At 37.5% G+C, this 21,367-nt stretch overlaps 1 protein-coding gene across 2 annotated transcripts in view; it reads right to left on the bottom strand.

The window, feature by feature from the left end:
- Window positions 1–21,367, bottom strand: part of ANK3 (ankyrin 3) — a 334,814-nt gene that overhangs the window by 56,759 nt on the left and 256,688 nt on the right. For both annotated transcript variants that reach the window (XM_042959816.1, XM_007095800.3), the window contains 3 exons: window positions 20,775–20,999; window positions 17,829–17,983; window positions 361–572 (listed from right to left, as the gene is read on the bottom strand). In XM_042959816.1, the coding sequence (XP_042815750.1) occupies window positions 361–572; window positions 17,829–17,983; window positions 20,775–20,999 (592 nt within the window). The remainder of the gene's footprint in view (window positions 1–360; window positions 573–17,828; window positions 17,984–20,774; window positions 21,000–21,367) is intronic.

Below are 21,367 nucleotides of genomic sequence, written 5' to 3' on the forward strand. Positions count from 1 at the left end.
ACTGATTTTCATGCTATGGCATATTATAAACCAAATCAAATACAGTTTATTTCTTTAATGGTATATTTGCTCTTTTGGTGCTCTTGTCGCACATACTGAGACCAGTAACCTATGGTTAACAAAACAATCTTTCATCAGAAACCAAGGTATACTTTCAAAAGAAAACCCTAAAATACATACCTTATTTAATAAGCCACTAAGCTCACTTTATACTTCATGAACTAGGTTACTGCTTCCCAAACCGGCCCACTGCTTTGATTAGCAATATCGCTGGGGTGAGTTACCACAACGGTCTTCTGAGCAGAGCATGGTCACACGGTCTCTACCTGTGCCAAGGAAACAAGCCTTTGTGAACATTACCTGGAGGCCCACGCGGATTCTTTTGGTTAAAGCACCCTCTGGGAATGAAGCCTGGACAAGGGGCACAGTAGTGCTGCTCAGAATCCCGCCTTCAGGGCCAATCTGGTTGCTTTCCTGCTTAATCCGTGAAACCACAGCAAAATACTGGGGGAAGTCCTTTGTGATGATCCTGCAGATACGCTTTTTCCCTAGCTCCTCTGGGCTGTCAAGTTCTGCAAGGACAAATGAATGAAAAAGCTGTGAGAAGTCAATCTACACAATACCTGGAGATAAAATGAAGTGTAATTTCAAGAGATAATACTACTTATATCCAGTGGTCTAAACAGTTTCTATGATTGAAAGGAAGTGATAGTGACCTTAACAATACGAAGCTTTGTAAAGCCAGTATCAAGCTATTCATATATAATATTTATAGGAAAATATTTCTATGAAAGAGGAACACATATATTCAAAAACTGGCATTTATCTCATCTGAACAGAGCTCTACTCTGTAAGAAGATACACCTCATTCTGTGATTATTTACAATAATCTGCCCTCAGCTGCCAAAGTAGGAATGAATCAGAAGAAAGTCGGGCCTCGGGGCGCCTGGGTGGCTCAGTTGGTTAAGCGGCCGACTTCGGCTCAGGTCATGATCTCACGGTCCGTGAGTTCGAGCCCCGCGTCGGGCTCTGTGCTGACAGCTCAGAGCCTGGAGCCTGTTTCAGATTCTGTGTCTCCCTCTCTCTGACCCTCCCCGTTCATGCTCTGTCTCTCTCTGTCTCAAAAATAAATAAACGTTTAAAAAAAAAAAAAAAAAAGAAGAAAGTCGGGCCTCATAAGAAAGTGAATAAAGACTAAAATATGTCTAAAAGGCTCTAACACTTTATTTGAAAGCCTCTTTTAAAAGATGTTTAAATTACCCAAATGATTAATGTCATCAACACCAATTTCTGTCTGCCCACAGATAACCCTCATGCATCAATCCGCCTATCCACAATGGACATATCTTCTTTCCTCCTGTGCACTGCCAAACTGACTTCTTCCTGTCTGTCCTCACTCTGGAAAAGGATTTACATTTGTCTAGCCCTGCTGTCCAATAGTGTGAGTCACTTTTCTTTGTACATCACGTCGAAAGGTCGAAGTCCAGCTGATCTGGTTGTGGAAATGGCTTTGCCCTGCCACCCCTGTCAGAGCCACCTCCTAGCCATCTCCCTGTCACCCGCCCCTCCTTACTACAATTCGTTCCCTACAGGGCAGCCAGATGGGTCTTCTTTGAAAAGCCGGATCTGATGCATAATGTTGGCAGGTTTAATTTAAATAAATGGTTTTTTAAATCATATGAAATAAATATTCAAGACTAGTCAAGAGTATTTTGGAAAAATAGGCTTGTGAGGAAGAATTTACTTTATAAGATTTTAATAGTTATCTAGAAGTACCAAAATAAAATTTATATGGAGAGACATATAAGAATATATATAAGATTAGATAAATAGCTGAGCAGGATAAAAACACAGAGCAAGAAATAGATTTAAATTTATATATGTATATACACATATGCGGTATATATATAAATGCATATATATCAACTTTTATGTATTATATGTTATATATTTAAATGAATATATTTAAATCAAAGTCAGATATTTAAACTTCAAATAAGTGGGGGAAAGATGGCTGATTTAAGATGGTGCTGACATAATTGAAAATCCGTTTGGCAGAACAGAGATAATTCACTATATTTTATCACATATAAATATAAATTCCAGCTGGATGAGAGACTTAACTACTTAAAAAAATTAAAATATTACCATAAAACAATCAAGAGAATATGTCTCAGCCTTAGTTAGGAGAAATTTTTATATTTAAAACTGGAAACCCAGAAGCCTAAAAGATAGTTTTGGCTATAAAAATGCAAAGTTTTCTATGGCAAAAATAGTAAGCTTAAAAGACAAAAGGAAAGGTAATAGTCACACATGGCAAATAATGGATTGATATGCTCAGTATCAATGGCAGCTACAAGTTGAGAAGAAGATGACAAACAAGCCAATTGAAAACAGCAAAATATTATAAGTAGGCAAGTCACAGAAGCTGAAAACTGGTCAGAAAAACGCATATTAAAATGTTCAAACTTGATAATTTACATGGAAATACTTATTTAAACATGATACGAAATAAATATTTGAGACTAGCCAAGACTATTTTGGAAAAGTAGATTTGTGAGGGAGAATTTCTCCTACAAAAATTTAAAACTTATCTAGATGTATTATAATAAAACAGTTATATGGAGACCTTGCTCTCCAGCCACACCTTGCAGGGAGTGGGGGTTGGGCGGGAGAGGTTATTTCAATACGATGATCCCCAACAGCAAACACCTCTCTGAGAAGGTGGCAGTAGGGGTGAGATGCGAGGGTGCCAGGCAGGTAATGACTGACTAGTATAAAGCACAGAAAGTGAGCACAGAAGCAAGATGCACAAAAAAAAAAAAATGCAGAGTCTGCTCCTTTTTAGGGAAAACTCTAATCTGCACATCTGTATACTTTTATAAGAGAAATCTGTAGAAGAAACATTCTGGTATTAGCACTGGTCACTTCCGAGGCCTGGGAGATGGGGTTGAAGGTGAGGAGCTAAGAAGGGGGTGGGGGAGTACCTTTGGGTTCACATAGCTGGGATGGTCTTGTTACAAAATAAAGGGGAAAGTCCCAAACTTCAGGGAGAGGTGTTGGTTTTGTCTTTGTTGTTACTTACATAAGCCTCTGTTCATACCTCTGACACATACAGAACAGGTCCTACCATTTTTTAACTATGAACATGTCTGCCTCCTTCATCAGATACACAGGGCTGAGATCACAGCTTATTCTGAATAGAAATTTATAGAAAGGGAAGATGAATAGTTAGGTAATTGGATCAGTGACATCTTCTCATTTTACAGATTACCCACCAAACTCTGAGGTGGGAACACCAAATTGTCAAATAGGAGACAGATAGGGTTCCCTCAGATCACAAATGGAACTAGAATTTGGTCCGTTTGGTTTCCTAACCATCTGCTTCTCCTCTGCTCCATCCAAATCTAAATATTGAGTTTTTAGTGAAAGAAAATAAAAGAAAACAAAGGCAAATAATTTTTTTAAAAAAAGGTTAATATAGAAAAACAGGAAGGAACCAAAGAGCTCGCTCAGGAAAATATTCTTGGGTGGGGTGGGGGGGGGCGTTCAGCTATTCAGCAATTGACAAAACTGGATGGATAAGTTTTCCATCCAGAGAGGATATATTTCCCTTTCCATGATTTGGCTTCTTTTTGAAAGTCTGAATTCCCAGAGTTCATAATTCATGTGGCAACTGAGAAATTCTGATGATTAGTTTCAGTTGCTGTGCATCCGATCAGCTGCAGCTAAGCAGACATTGTTCACCTTGGTCTCAAACTTGTGATTGTGTTCTTCAGAAATAGCCTGGGACTCCACACAGTGCGAGCAATAAAAGAAGACCCCACTGTGAAATTACATCCTTCAAACAAGAAAGATTTCCTGACTCCACATGTAACAAGCTGTGTATCCTTTGAGTATGAAGCTTACTCAAGATCAAGCTGGACATACCAGAGGCAGTGAGGAACCTTTTGGGGGACTCGGGGCAACATGCATTCTTAGCTGTGTGTGTGTGTGTGTGTGTGTGTGTGTGTGTGTGTGTGTTGCAGGTATGTGCATGTACATTTGTGAGGAGTTAAGGGAGAGACAGCTGTATCACCCCTGGAAACTATAATAGCAATGGACTGGGAAGAATGGCCACTTTATGTAGCAGAGGCAGCCAGGCCACACTCTGCCATATTGCCTTTGATAAAGAACAAAAGCCACCCCAAATATAAAGTGAGTGTGTCCATCTCAGATGCAGCCGATGAGCGGTAAATGGAAAAGCTCAGGTTCTTACTCCACACTCGACTTATAACATCTTTTAGGATTTGCCAGTGGTTCAGGAACACTCTGTGTTGTACCCACTCTGAAATTGACCCAATTTTCCCGTCATCATTAAAACTTGCATAATTATTGACCTCCACTGTTGTATTTAAAATTTTTTTTAACGTTTTATTTATTTTTGAGACAGAGACAGAGACAGAGCCTGAATGGGGGAGGGTCAGAGAGAGAGGGAGACACAGAATCTGAAACAGGCTCCAGGCTCTGAGCTGTCAGCACAGAGCCTGACGTGGGGCTCGAACTCACGGACCATGAGATCATAACCTGAGCTGAAGTCGGAAGCTTAACTGACTGAGCCACCCAGGCTCCCCTTTAACAGGTATTTTTAAGATAAGCCTCGGGGTGCTTACGTGGCTCAGTCAGCTGAGCTTCCGACTTTGGCTCAGGTCATGATCTTGTGGTTTGTGAGTTTGAGCCCTGCATTGGGTTCTCTGTCATCAGCACAGAGGCTGGGTTCTCTGTCCCCCCCACTCTCTCTCTCTCTCTCTCAAAAATAAATAAATATTAAAAAATATATAAGCCTCACCCCAAAGAAACTACTGTGCAAATTTTGGACATCAGAATCCCCATGCACCATTCCTTAAACAGGATCATATACACATACTGCCCTCCTGAATTACTCAGATTCCCAGGCCTCTGCATGATGAAATGGAGAAAAGATATTGTTCCTTTTGAACTTTTTTTTCTGAGAATAAAAGTCAATACAAAGGTGAAGACTACAAAAAATATTTAAATACTGGTTTATAAAAAGAAGCATAATCTCTAAGAGCTACAGTTGAAGGCTAGGCTATTACATGTTGGGATAGCTGCATAAGTTAGACAATAAATGATGTGCACAGTGGGTAAACATGAAGAGACAAGAGGAGGAAGTGAAAAACAGTAATATTACTATGTAATTCATATGGCCTGAAAATCGATCACAAAATCTTATTGGTCATCATATAGGACAAAGGTTAAATAAATTATGATAGATTCATACTATGGAATACAGTGCAGTATTAAAAAGAATGGGCTAGAAGTATATGTTTTAATATGTATATCTCCAAGCCATATTAAATGGAAAAGACACCAAAAAATGTGATAACAATCAACTAATCACATCTTTACATGTTGATATATAAATTCATATAATTTACATAAAATTTAGGGGACAGGGAAAGAGAAAAGGAAAATTATAATATATATAATAATGAGTGTATGCTTGTGTATTATTACATCATAATAATACTAATACTAGTATTAAATAATAAAATGATATAATCAATAATATAACAGATTATTAACATTTTAATGTGGATTCAACTCAAACACATTTTCTCTATTTCTTGCTTTTAAAAAAGGAGACTGAAACACAGTAATGAAATGATCTTAGCTGACTCGAGAGGCCTGAAAGAGGAAGGAAGTTGTCGACACACAGCAGCTGGGAAGCCCTGACTTGTGGCCATATTGTCCATCATAAGCACCTGATCACGAGGCTTTTTATTCTATTTATAGTTTTGATAAGCTGTTAATGTATATGAAAACTAGATTTTCTTTTCATAAAATGTGAAGTAACCACAGTAAAATTACGTTAAATTAAATGACGTTTGATGTTGAGGCTTGGCCCATGGCAGGTATTCAACTAGTATCCACTGAACAAAGACATCACTGGGAATTAATAGAGACTCACACTTTTCATACCAAATAACTGCATAATTCTGTAAGTCTTCCTTTAAGGGGTGCCTGGGGGGCTCAGTCGGTTGAGCATCCAACTCTTTTAATTTCTGCTCAGGTCACGATCTCATGGTTTGTGGGATCGAGCCCTGCATCAGGCTCTGCACTGACAACATGGAGCCTGCTTGGGATTCTCTCTCTCCCTCTCTCTCTGACCCTCCCCCACTTGAACACACAAACACACACTCTCTTTTTCAAAATTAAACAAAAAATCTTGCTTTAAAATATATATAGTTTAGTAGACTGATTATTGTTTGTTCTTTTAATAATTTTTAAAAAAATTGTATGAGGAAAAGTGGATCTTGTCTTTCTACTCTTTAATCCACAGTAAATTTTATTATGTCCATGTGTTTATAAGAGAAATTACCATTTACTTAATGGACGTTTATCCAAAGGGCATTGAAAACTTATGAGAATATCAAACTCTTCTGAAACGTTTTGTGTTGCAAACTAAAAAAGTATGTCAGAAAAGTCACATTTCCAGGCAAATAGCAATAAAGTCTAATTACGTATATATGAATAATGTCAATATTCTTTCCAGGACTGAATATACTTGTACTCAGATTTCTTTTTCTTTTGAGACAGAGAGAGAAAGAATGCGAGCAGGGGGGCAGGGCAGAAGGAAAGAGAATCTTAAGAAAGTGCCATGTGCCATGCTCAGTGTGGGGCCCAACACAGGGGTTAATCCCACAACACTGGGATCATGACCTGAGCTGAAATCAAAAGTTGGATGCTCAACTGATTGGACCACCCAGACACACCTGTATTCAGATTTTAAAATGGTCTATTATTAGGTTAGAGAAGCAGGAATATAGAACCAAGAATCTTTGCTATGCTCCTATCCTTTCCATAGATAAAACCAAGAAAATAACCTACAGATATGATGCCTGTGTCCTATTCATACCCACAGAAAACCCAGCTTGTGTGTGCTCCAATCTGGCAAGATCATAAGATCTTGCAAGATCTGGCAAGATCACCAGAGCTATCTATTAAAAGCACAGATTCCTAGGTTTCTCTCCTGGAGATTCTGACTTGGTAGGCCAGGAGTGGAACCTGAAAAGCTGTTTTTCACAGTCAATTCAGGTGACTTTATGACTTGACATGTCTGGGAAGCAAAGTCTTAGACTTCACCCTAAGTCTGTCCCTAAAGACTCAGAACCCAAATTGTGAAAAACATGACAATAGGATCTTATGAAAAACATTGCAAGGATGGTTCAATATGAGAAGAGGAGCTTATGAGGCAATAATATCCATTACTGTTTTTTTTTAAGTTTATTTATTTGAGAGAGAGAGAGAGAAAGAGAGAGAGACAATGGGGGAGGAGCAGAGAGAGAGACAATCCCAAGCAGGCTTTGAGTCGTCAGCGCAGAGCCCAATGTGGGACTTGAACCCACAAACTGTGAGATCATGACCTGAGCTGAAATCAAGAGTCAGACGCTTAACTCACTGAGTCACCCAGGTGCCCCTATCCATTACTTTTAAATGGCTTAAAAAAATTTACTAAACCACTCCATACCTATAGAATTAAAGGAGAAAATGACATAAAAATAAAGAGCTTCTTACCTTTCGGGATGATTGATAGACTATGAAAAGACCCTAAAACCCCCCCTCTTTCTCTGTTTAATCTGTTACTAGTAAAGTTTTCTCTCTCTCTCTCTCTCTCTCTCTCTCTCTCTCTCTCTCACACACACACACACACACACACACACACACACACGCACACACACACACACACACACACACACGATTAAGGGAAAAGAAAGAGATGAGTTCTGAAACAGGTAGGCTTGGTCAGGAGGAATGTTACAATTTACACTCACTGAATGTCTCTACTTTCTGGCAAGTCAGTTACTATTTGTCCCACAAAGCATTTGGTAAAGAGGGTGTGTGAAGTTCAAAGAGAATAAGTGACCTGTCCAAAGTGACCTGTCTGCTTTAGAGCTTAGAACCTAGGTCTAGGAACAGGGTCAGGGAGAAGTGATGAAGTCACACAGACATGGACTTCAACCATGATTTAACACAATGTATTTGCAGATTACCTGGCACAGGGGTGGTAGTTGATAAATGGATGAGTAATGGACAGATATGCAGATACCCTGGTCCAGAAGGTGATATCCCTTCTTGTTGGCTTGCTCTATGAGCAGAAAGCTCTGATTACAGTGGCACTTTCTGCTGTGCAATAAATGGAAACTAATGTTCTACAGTTTTCTTACTTCACTGATTAATGATAAATTTCTCAAGCACCTTGTAACTCAGTTTCTTTATTTGTAAAAGGTGGGACAGCTTTCTCTGTAACTGAGATTTTGCAACAGAGCAAGAAGAATCAAAAAATGCTTTGTGAATATAAATGGTTACGGAGATTATCATACAATGAAGCATAAATAACAGGAGTGAAATCATGTTCCCACTAAATGGGTTAATCTTAAAGATTTCAAATGATCATCCTTGGTTAGTTTTGCCTCATTCTTACATGCACATGATTAAATATCTAGATAACTTGGTCAGATGGGACCATGATTCTTTTTCCTACACCAAATTTGTTTTCTGAAAGCTGTTTGTGAGTGTGGGGTCAGGTTTGACTGTGAATAGTCTATAGAAGGAATACAACCTCAAGTTTTCACAAAGGATGATTTCTGTACCTAGAGTTTAATTTTTAGTCAGGTGAATATTCTGCTCAGCATGATCCTCTAAGAAAGGAGAATTTGATATGAGGTGTGGGGGAAAACTGAGGCCTACAATGTTAGATTTCAAAAGGGCAAGCTAGCCAGGATGGTTCTCTGGGAAGTCACTGGAGACAGTTGCCTTGGGCTCAAATCTAACTCTCCAACCAGTGAGCTTGGACTTTGGATAAGTTCCTGAACTCTGAGCCTTAATGTTCCTTGTCTATAAGATCAGGATAAGAAAAGCGTCCTCTGGGGTAGATATGACAAATAAATGATATAAAGCCACCAGCATAGTTCTGTTCATGTAATAATTCAAGCTACTTATTCTTTCCAAGGTCATACAGCTTTGGAATAGAGGAGAAACAGAAAACCAATCTGTGGCAGATCTAAGGTTGGATTAAACAACAACAACAACAACAACAACAACAACAACAAGAGCAACAACACATTATGTCTATATCTCTATGGTGTATGAATCTTAATTGCTGTCATTTTATTTTCATTCCAGATTTCAAAATAAGGTTTCACTAATTACAAAGTATTAAATATAAGAATTTATAAATAAATTGGGAGAAATGAAGGAAATAAAAGACAAGTCTGTAACATTCAGCTCTGGCTATAGAATATGTGGAACACCAGGGCACTTGTAATATATTCATTCAAATATTTCAGGAAATCATAGACGTTCATCTCCTCGGAATTCAAATTCAGCTTCATCTGAATATGCAACTTTTGTAATAAGTCTGTCCAAGAAGTTGCAGGAAAAAAAAAACCCAAATGATACAACTTGATCCTTCTTCCTCAATGTAAACATAATAGAAACCTCTCCAATTTTGTCCAACTTTTATTTTGAAATAATTATAAATTCATGGGAAATTGCAAAGATTACAGAGAGGTCCCATGTACAGGTACAATTTTAGAAATTTAACTCCTATTCTTATTCATTTCCAGTATGCACTTTATATCTGTCTCGATCAGCATTATTTTACATCTTTGTGCAAGGTAAGGATCTTCTTTGTTATTCAGATTTGTACAATGCATTGAGAGCTAATGATGACTGTCTAGAAACAATGAATTATCTATTTGTTTCCCCTCCGGTTTTAGCAATCCATACAATTTCTGACAATTATATTTTAAAATTATTTTTTGAAAACTAATTTCTAATCATTTTGTGCCCTTTCCCTCCCATGCAGACCACCTCTCCTCATTTGGTTGTGGCACCCCTTCCTTTAGAAAGTTGCTTTCTCTCTTGGGTATAGGTCACTGAATTATTAAGGAAATGTATCATCAAGAGTGGGGACATAGGCTTGGATACAAAGCATTTATTTTTCCATTCATTCAACAAGTTATGGTGTGGTGACAATACTGTGCCAAGAGCTGCTACATGCACTGGGAATATGGCTGTCAACAAGTCAAGCCAAGTCCCTGTCCACAGGGACTTTATCCTACATCATGGAAGATAGCAAAGTTCAAAGTTGCTTGTTATGGAAGAAGACAGGCCAGATGTTGTGGACATATTTACCAGGTGGATCTAACTTAGTCTGGGGTTTAGGGAAGGCTTTCTGGAAGAGAAGTTAGGGAGTGTTTGCTCATGCTGGAATAATCATTATAAGGGTTTCCTCCAGGATTGCAGAAACTTTATATTCTATGCATTGGCTTCTCTATGTATTTTTTCCAGGAAAATGTTCTTCCACATTTGCTTACTTTTCCACTTATGTAAATAAAAAGGCATGGCTTTCAGGCAATTAGCTCCATTATGGCACTTTCTTCAACCCTTTGTTTAAACCATTACTACGATATGAAGGCAAAAAACAAATAATATAATCCCATGTTCAAAATCAGGATCATATATAATTCTTTAAAGCTGAACACCATAAATCAGTAACCCAGCATGTGAAGCAGATACAGAAGCACAACGAACTCCAAGGGCTCTAGACCTGCTGTGTCTGGCACCCTGGCCTCCATTCTCATCTGCACTAAAGGTCATAAAAGCTTGCACCCAATCTCTCAGCCTTGCTTCCCTGTCCTCAGAGGGCCAAGAGTCCCATTCTGTCTGACAAGTGGGTCAGGGTGTCTGACATCATTATTTTGACCTACTAATGTTTTATAAAAAGATGTAAATGCTGGCAAATCCATTTACACAGGCACATATAAGGCTCGCTGTGGTTAATGTTTATTTGGCTTGGTCCCATTCTCATTTCGCAGCTAGTTGGTTTGGGGTAGCTGTTCTATTTCCCTTCCTTTTGCACTATGGTAGGTATCAAGCAACTGATTTAAAATGAGTTTTATGGCAACAAGCTGAAGGGTTTAACTGATAGTATTTGGTATGCTTTTTGTTTTTTGACACCCTAACATAATCTTCATTTGGTTAAATTGTTTTTACTTTTTCCTCCAGAATTTTTCCAAATTGTTAACAGATTTGTCCAGCAGATGGTGCTGTGTACAACATAAAGCTACGTGTTCCACTTCTCAGCACTGGACGCTTCTACAATCTAACTTGATGCTTTAAGATTATGCTTTGTCTCATGCCTGATGAATTAAAAATGAGTTCATTTGAAATGAACCAAAGTAGCAATTTTTAACTGAAACATCTGCCTCTGTAATTATTGTTCGTATAGTTAGATAACAAAATTATGGAAAATTAGTTTTCTGTTACTTGACATTATAGTTATCAATTTCTCTTTCCTGCTTCAACTTACAGAAAAATAGCATAATTATTTTATCTAAAATGCATTATTTTAAACTTTCACTTGGTCTCATGGGAAAACAATGACAACAGGAAGGAAACATTTTCCTGGCATGATGGCATTGTTTGGAGAGCTTCAGCAAAACTTTGGTCCAACACAGTGGTTGGGATTTTAAAATAATAGCATAATTCCTATATGTTCAAAGCATTCTTGTGATGCTTAGGTAGCAATGATTTTGATTTTAAAACCTAATAAATGTGTCTCTCCAAATCTATACATTGTCCAGAGAAGCACCATCTAAAAGAAATATAATGCAAACCACATTTGGAACTTTAAATTTCTTTATAGCCACCCTGGAAAATTAAAAAGGAACAGGTAAAATTAATTTTAATGGTATCTTTTTTTTTAAAGTAGGCTCCACGCCCAACACAGAAGCCCAACATAGGGCTTGAGCTCACAACCCTGAGATCAAGACCTAGGCTGAGAACAAGAGTCAGACACTTAAGCAACTAAGCCACCCAGGTGCCCCAATTTTAATAATATCTTTTATTTAGCCCAGTATATCCAAAACATTACCATTCCAACATGTAGCCAATGTAAAAAATATTAATGAGATATCGATTGGGGGGTTGCTCTGCACATCTGGTGTAGTTTACATTCACAGTACATCTCAATGTGCACTGGCCCCATTTCAAGTGCCCTGTAGCCACGTGTAACTAGTGGCAACCTTAGTGTCAGTGCCACACTAGAGCATTTCTCCAGCTCTTCAATTTTAAGACCTCCAAGGAGGAAGGATTCTTCTACTAGTGAATCCTCTCAGGTCCAGCAAAACCATAAACCGCAAAACACCCTTTGGGGTCTGACTTTAGAGGCAGAATTTTAAACATGTTTAATTGAACTTTGTGAGTTTAACTAAAGATTTTAAACAAACTTACAAAGTAGATTCAACTTGGTTCACTTTAAAGATGATGTTTTTGGGGGGAGAAGAATGAATTTATTTTGTGTTTTCCAGTATCTTTTTCTCAGCAGAGAATTGACAAGTGCTAGGACAAGATCTGGGTCCGCCTCCAAAGAGGAAAGTCGCTTCTGCCACATGATATCTTATTGGTAACAGCAGGTTCTTCACACCCAGACCAACTGTCCTCTGTCATTCTAGCCTCTTACTTCAGTAGAGCTCTGCTAACACACCTGCTTCATTAGCATAATCATTGATGCTTGTGTCTCCAGGCTCCTAGTGGCAGAAATAAATCCTAATTCTACCACATTTTGCAATGACAGTTTTTCTTGAATCCACACCATATCCTTTTGAGTCATATAAGAGCTAAGATGGTACCTTGATGAGTAATGCAAGACTTAAATAGCAGCTAACATTTAAGTAACATTTTTGTTTCACGCAAAACACTTTCATAGGCATCTTTCATTTGAGAATACAGAAAGGCAAAGGGGTATTATAGAAAAACAAGTAAATTTGGGGTCAGAAGCCTGGACTTTAGAAGTCTAGATCTAGATCTATTTTCCTACCATTGCCTGACTGTGTAGTGGTGATGGAGAGAATGTCACCTTCATCAACCCTGACCAGGGCTTCAACTAGCCACGTGCAATTTGGAAAAGGGTGCCACTTAGGACAGACACCACCTTGCAGGTAAATGGCTTGGGAACATTAGTTAAGATTGTCTCTTTGTCCTGCAGGCCAGTGTCAGAGCAGATGTCTTGGCAAGGGGAAGAGGCAAGATTTCAGTTCCTACTTGCTCTCCTGCACAACTGTACACGGCAGCCGTGACAAATACTAACATTGATTGAGTGGTTCTTATGCATCAGACCTTGGATTAAGAACTTTACATATATTAGCTAGTCAGTTCCCCCTTAGCTCTCTATGAGGTATCCTCACTTTACAGATTTAAATGAAATTTTAGAAGGACTGAGTGCTTGGTTAGGATAACACAGCTAGGAAGTCAGCATGGGAATTGTGGTCTATGTGACGTCCACAGATCCTGATCCTAACCACCATATTACACTAGGAAAATTTTCCTCCTCCTTACACTTGTCTTTCTTTGGAGCTATTCTAACTACTCCATTTGTGCACTTGGAAAGGCTTTGCAAGTTTTGAAATATTACAGAACCATATCTAATCCTTACAATTGCATGGTATCGTAAAAGTCAGTTATCAAAATATTGCCTAAGATGATTTTTAACATTTGGGTTTTAAGATTTTTCAGAGAATAAGGTGCAACAGGACTGGTTATAAAAATAGCATATAGATTAGTTACAGAGCAGAATTTATTTATGGAAAAGAGGGTAAAAAAGGAGACATTTATAATAAAACATGTAATACCAAGAGTCACTTGCCATGGATGACAGATAAGGCTTATTGTTATAAATTGGGGAAATTAATAAGTTAAAACAACAGGATGCTTTTTTCTTTTTCTTTAAGGAAGTCTTGAGTGATCTAGTCATTGGTTTGTTTTCTGTACTATTGTTATGATGCTCATTAACAACTATCCAGGAATAAACAAAGGGGGGGTGGGGCAGAGGGAAGAAGGTAGAACACAACATGAAAACTTCTGTTCTGCGCTCATGCTTCTTTTCCTATGAGAACTTTGAATAGCTGGACCTTAGGGAAATAGAAGTGTTGGATTTTTTTTTTTAAGAGATAGGATGATTTTGATTTTTGTCTGTTTTTAGAAGGGGGATGTTCCAGTATGAATGAAATGTCTTTGGGTACTAGAGAAGAGTGGTGATAAGTGGGGCTTAAGCTTGGTATGAAATCTGATTGAGTTTCAGCTATAAAATATGTATAGTACTTCCTTCATTATTGTTACTTTAAAACTTAATCCATGAAGAAAACCACTGTGCCTGGAGAATTTAGTACTTATTTTTGCTGAAGTACCTCCAGTGCTAGATTCTTTAAGCCTAGAAGTATTTACGTTTTCTTTTAATTGCCTAAAATAGAACCAAAGTTTAACTGGTCTTTAAAAATGTAACAAAGAAACTCTATCTACTATTTCCAAGATAACACACAGAATCCAGGACAGAGGGCTAATATCATCATTTCTTGACATATGTCCTGAGTGTGGAAGCTCGAGGGGCATAATTTCTAAGCAAAGATATGACTAATTCCAATTTAAAACTGGTTTAATAAAAACAAAATGAAGATAATTAGCATGAAACCATGGAAATCCATTCCATAAATAATCCTTAAAAATTGAAAAAAAATTGCGGGTGCCCCAAAAACTGGTGGCTCAGTCAGTTAAGTGTCTGACTCTTGGGTTCAGCTCAAGTCATGACCTCACAGTTCATGATTTTGAGCCCTGTGTCAGGGCCTCCTTGGGATCCTCTCTCTCTGCGCCTCCCCTGCTCTCTCTTTCTCTCTCTCAAAATAAATAAATAAACTTAAAAAAAAAAGAATCTACTAATTTTTTTTTCAAAAATTCTACCTGTGCCTGGTAGGATGGACATATTATAATCTATACTCAAAAATGAAGGAGACTATATTAGAATATTCAGTGTTTTTGCTAGAACTACAATGTCCAATGAGGTAGCGAGTGGCCACATGTGGCTATCTGAAATTAATTAAACAAAATTAAATATTACCTTCCTCAACTGTACGAGTCATATTTCAAGTACTCCGGAGTCACATGTGACTAGTGATTACTCTTGGACAGCCCATGTATAGAGTATTTCCATCATCATATAAATCATCATCTACTAGGCAGTACTGTTTTAGAATGTTCAGTATTCTTCCTAGAATAATGTTAATTTCTCAGAAATTTCCTCAAAGTAAATGCTCCTCTTTAATTTTCTTCTCCTGTAGATTAACATTAGTGACATTTGGGGTAGAAGAAATAGACCAATGAGAACTTTTCCTCCAGCTAGCTACATATTTTGAGAAGTTCCTCCTTCTGCCCCTTACCAGCAAGGGGGGAAAACCTAAATCAGCATTGTGCCTGACACTGGGGGTTCAAAGGTGATTAAGACATGTACCCTGCCTTCAAGAGGTTACAGTATCAAGGTAGTTATCTATAAAGAAAGAAAGAAAGAAAGAAAGAAAGAAAGAAAGAAAGAAAGAAAGAAAGAAAGAAAAACAAAGAGAGAAAGAAAAGAAACTCCTTGTATAGGAGACGCTACACGTTAAAAACTAATAATCTACATTGGCATTTAAGAAATACTAGATACATGAAAATATTTACATACTTTATTTTCCTTAAAATAACCACCCTCTCTGGATAACCCATTTTTCTTATTCTCTCCATTTTTGAATCCTGAATCATCTATATTCTTTTACTATTTTCAAAATGCTAATTCAATTCATTCTCTTAAGATGTATTCTTTTTAAAATTTTTAATTGTGTTTCCTTATCAATGTCCTTAGAAGAGAATGACTAGGTAATAAAAATTAGAAATCATAATTACCACTGCATGTTCCTATCAGAAATTATTTGAAGTTATAGCTGATATATGATATAAATATCAGTATCATATGTAAACATTTAATATATGCTCATTTAAGATGATTATTCTCCTGAACCTTAAATCTAGAGGTTGGTAGGAATTTTCCTGTTTACATTTATTTTCTTCTCCACAGGGCACACATTTCTAAAATAAGTGGGATATGGTTAAATCTTTGAAAACAAGATAAAACCAGATTTCTAACCCAGCGCTGCTACTTAGTTTGGGTAATATTAGGTAAGTGACTTGACTTGTCTGAACTTCTGTTCCCTCATCTATAAAGGGTGATTAAAGGGGTACGTGGGTGGCTCAGTTGGTTAAGTGTCTGACTTCAGTTCAGATTATGATCTCAGGGTTCATGGGATTGAGCCCTGTGTTGGGCTCTGTGCTGACAGCTCAGAGCCTGGAGCCTACTTCAGATTTTTGTGTCTCCCTCTCTCTCTGCCCCTCTCCTGCTTACACTCTGACTCTCTCTCTCAAAAATACACATTAAAAACATAAAAAAATAATAAACAGTAAATAAATGTTAAAAGAAAAATTTTTTAAACGTGTGATTAAAACTACCTACTTTATAGTACTATACTTTTGTTTTAAATTTTCATATAGAAAGGAATTTATCACTCTCTCACAAATGCTAGAAACTCAACAATTAATAATTTCCTCCTACCCTGCTGTAAAAACATCTTTAAATTCTTGGTTGGCAGTGATGAACTGTGTCTTTTACAGAACCTTTGATAGGACAATTTTTTTCTATAGAATGAATAGTGACAACAGCTGATATTTATTGAGGACTTACTATGTGACAAAGGCTGTATTTCATAAGTGCTTCACAGAATTATTTTTTCCCAGTAACAGCCCTATGAAGTAAGGAAGGTATCTCCATTTTGCAGAAGCCAAAGAGGCTCACAGGGACCAAAGAACTTGACCATGGTCATCCCTCAAACACCCGAGTCGTTCTAGCGCCTTTGTCATCACTCTGAAACCAGAAGACTGTGCTGGGTGCATTCCAAAAGCCAGTGCATTAAATGCTAGGACAGCGAATTTTATGGCAGGTGAACTATATCTCCAATAAAGCTATTCTTTAAAACAATTGCTGAATTTGTAGTGATTAGGGAGTCAGTATAAAGATTAGTCAGGCTCAGTCGGTTTAGCGTCTGACTGGCTCAGGTCATGATTTCACAGTTCATGAGTTTGAGACCCACATCAGGTTCTTCACTGACAGTGCAGAGCTTGCTTGGGATTCTCTCTCTCTCTCCCCCTCTCTCTCGCTAGCTTGCTCTAAATAAATAAATAAATAAACAAACTTAAAAAAATTAGAGTCTTTCTGTGATGCATTTGGCCTCTAATTGTTTTTCACCCCTTTAAAGGAAAACTCTGCATCAAGTACCTACTCTCAAAACAAGTCCATTCCCAATGTCTACTAAGAAAACCTGCTTTGTTCTAAGGGTCAGAGAGCTGAAGAAGGTGTGTATGGGAAGTGATACACTCAGCTATGTGCCCTACTAGGTCACAGAATACGACACAGACTCCAATAATTAGTCTTGCAACTTATTATTGCCCAACAGAAGTTAAAAATTCACGAAGAATGTTGACATAATCGGGGAGAAGATGGAGACACAAGAAAGGATCCAGAAATAATAACTCCAAAAGTAAAATGTGAACATATTTTCTTAAAAATGTCCTGCATGCTTTGCATACCTTCCACTATTATTTCCCCTCCTCCTGACACATTTTTAATTTAGAAAACTTTCTCAGGTTTTGGAAAGATTAATATATCTCATTGAAGATGGAAAGAATCATCAAGTGGTATTTGTACATTAGTGTTATGAAAACAAAAGGCTGTTGGATTGACTGGAACTTCATGCCTTGCATACAGATAAGAGCACTAAACACTGAGGAACCGGACCCCAAGCTCAGGATGCAGACATGTGAATTTCAGGTGCAGTTAACTCTGGTGTAGTCATGCCTTTGATTTCTACCTGCAGACATTGACAGAAACCAGGACTTGTCACCATTACCTTCATCCATGCCATTGAGTAATTCGGTTAAATCTTCATTTTTACTGTCAAACTGATGCTCCTTCCATGTTTCACCATTTTCACTTCGAAGAACAATGAGTTCTCTCTCCTTTCCTCTCATGGACCCAAAGTGAGGGATTTCCACTATGACAGGGCTGGAAAAGAAATCCACATTATTTTGGTATCAAAATGAAATATGTTTATAGTATCATACTTAAAAAAAAAGTTTCATTAACAGTATTCATTTGAAAATCAGAGGTGCCACTAAGGTTGGGAATGATTTCAAAGCTGCAGAATCATTTGCTAATAAATAATATATCAGAAGCCTGATAACATGCCATCATTCATTCATTCACAAACAATTCATAAGGGCCTATCATATGTTAGGCATTTGATTTAATATGGGAGAAAATATTCAGCACATATAAACAGGAATTTTGAATCAAGGAATTGAAAGATTAAAACAGACCATAAGGAAGTTGGTCCATTTTTAAAAACACAATAGGTATATCATATTATACAAAAAGCTAATGATTTAAAAGGACACAGTCATTTCTTTGAAAAAGAAATTCTATAGATTTCCTATTTTGAAAGATCACAGGTGTTTGTCCCTTCGCAAGCAAACAGTCGACATAACAATTCACTCCCTCCAACAGTGACTTTCCATGACTTTTAATGGCCTGTATGGTTAAGGCAGTTTTCTCTGGTGTTTAATTTGTGAGATGGTCGTGGGCAGCTTAATTTCCTAACACTATAATAACCTGCACAGAAATATTTAAACTTTCTGAAAAAGCACTTGTTGGTTTGAAATTGTAATCTAATGATATATTAAATTTTGACAGTGTCCTTTTGCAGAAGAATGCATAAGAATGGCTGCAAATTGAAGACAGCCAATCAAGCACAGGAATCATTTTGTTAAATTTTAAAACAGGATAAATGGCTAAAAAGGATGAATGGAAGTAAGCAGACCACAATCACACACAGTTTATGTAGTTGGATTGTGCAGCTTTATTTTATGACATTTAGTAGACAGTATCATTATTCTCCTACAGAGGTTGTATGTAACCTCACCTCTTACCCTACACATTTATGTGCATGTCACAACAGAAGATACGGGTTCAGATAGGTAAGAGCATAAAAAGGGCTAGTTGTTGTAATGATCCAATAACATGAATATGTATGAACATTTTATTTATCACAAAAGCATTCTCTTAAAATAGGATGATAAATATGATCATTTTACTTTTGACAAAATAATTAGAATTAATTCAAATTAAGGATTTCAACATTTTTTAATAATGCCTTTATTTTTGGTAGATAAAAACAAAATCAACTACTCCTAAGAGTGTTAATAATTTCAAGAGTTAAGATATTTACCATAGTTTTTAACCACATCTGATTTGACTTTTGTTTTTTTTGAGAACTAGATACAATCTTTGCAGGTTAATGTATCAGATACTGTCTCTGTAAATATTTGAGGAATGTGGCTTTGTGTAGGACATTGAACAACACTGGAGAGAAGGTATGAACCAGGGCCTCTGACCAAGGTGAAAGCCAAGCATAAGTTTTCATAACAGGTTTCTTCATGCAGACTGCCAAGGCAAATCCCCCAACCAGACAGACAAGCAAACAAACAACAGATACCAACACATTTCAGCTTCAACAAAACAAAACAAGACGATTTAATAACTGTAGCAGAACATTCTATCTGCTGCCTATTTGGCTTTCTTTAAATATCTTCTAGCCCCAACATTTATCAAAATCAGTTTACTTATTGAGGACTTTTCTTTCTCAAAGACCATGAAGATTACTTAGTATGCATAAGTATGTACTTTGAAGAAAATGTAACTCTAGACACACATATATATATATATATATATATACATATATATATACACACATATATATATTCACACACATATATATCATTTACAGCAAATGTTGATTCAAAGCCTGCAAATACTTTCTCTTACACTGGGTTAAAATTAGATTGTCAGTCTGTCTTAAAAACTACCATATTCAGTTGAAACATTTCAAATTAAAGAAAGGTTTACAAAAGCACAAAGTTACGAAGCAGAATGCTTGCAGGAAATTCCACATGCCGGAGAAGCACAAGATAGGTAGCGATGCTACATTAAGTCAAGCCACTATGATTTTTGTTTCTTTCAGTGACACACATCAACTGAAAGCATTAAAAACTGAAAAAATAAAAAGAAACTTAAGACAAGAATAAGACCATGGGTGTGACAGAAAAAAATTGAAAATGGAGAAAGAATTGTAGACATTCTGAATCTTGTCTATAAAGATCCTACCCAATAAATTTTGTTCCTTGAGGCCCAAGCTGCAGGATTCGGCTAACCAAACTCTCACCCTCATTTACAGGGGGAGGATTGGTAGGAAGATGCAGTTTACTGAATAACATCCATGCAGCAGGAAGAGAAACGAGAAGGGGAAATTGTGAACAAACTGTCCGTCACGACAGAGCCTGCCTGATTTGCACCCAAGTGCCACCTCAGGAAAAGAATTTATTTTTCCTTTTTGTAAAATATCATTATCACAATGGATTATGTCCCTACAAATTATCTCTTAAAAAGGCATGTACCCATAGTAGCCAGTTATTCATATAATTCCAACATCTGTATTTTTTCTTAAGAATGGTGCCTTGACTTCTACAGGGGCTGCTGGGGTTCCGTGCACTCACTGAGCAGAGAACATGCTTCTTGGTTAGTAAAAGCTTTGACCAGCAAACTGAGTTAAGGAAGTATCAGCGTACTCGCTTTTCACAGAATTACACAGCTTTGTGACCTTTGACGCTACACGAGAGGTGTACTCAATCAAAATGGTCCGACTATGCCGTCTTAATAGTTAACTACTTGAGTTAAAAAGGGCAAAGAAAATCATATATATCATACAAGGGCCAAGATAAAAATTGACAAAAGCACTTACCCTAAAAATTGTGCCCCTGCAGGACCCATTTCTACCAGCCTACTGGCTAATCCCTCTCCTTCCACCATGGGGGGTGGGTTGGCCAGTTTATGTCTCTTTACCAATCGGCAGGTGATTCGGGTGGGGGCCGTACACTTGCGCGGGGGGATGATGATTCTCATCCCGTGGTGACGGCTCCCTCTCATGGAGCCTCCTCTTGCATCCACCATAAAACTAACCAGAAACCTGTAGGGAGAAGACCAGAGGCCAAATCAAGGATACATATAAACCATCTTCACAGCAGGTTTTGAAATTAAATGTTAAGGTTTAAAACGACAGACAATGTGGCTATCATTTCCTCTCTTTAAAAATAAACTGGAAAGTAAATACAGTGGAGTCACACCAAACATGCATTTAACTTGTGAATTGGGCAAAAAGGGAAACGTGACAACTTATTATTGGTGGGACGTGGCCTCCTAGTAGAAGCCAACCACTTTGTCAGATGCTCCGATTGAGGAACAGTGAATGGTTCAAAGCTGTAACAAAAACTGTTGTGCATTTAAAAACCCAAGCCCAGGCTGCCATATGTGGCCTCTGCAGATGGCTTATGCTGT

Source organism: Panthera tigris, chromosome D2, assembly GCF_018350195.1.
Source record: "Panthera tigris isolate Pti1 chromosome D2, P.tigris_Pti1_mat1.1, whole genome shotgun sequence".
Classification (NCBI taxonomy): domain Eukaryota; kingdom Metazoa; phylum Chordata; class Mammalia; order Carnivora; family Felidae; genus Panthera; species Panthera tigris.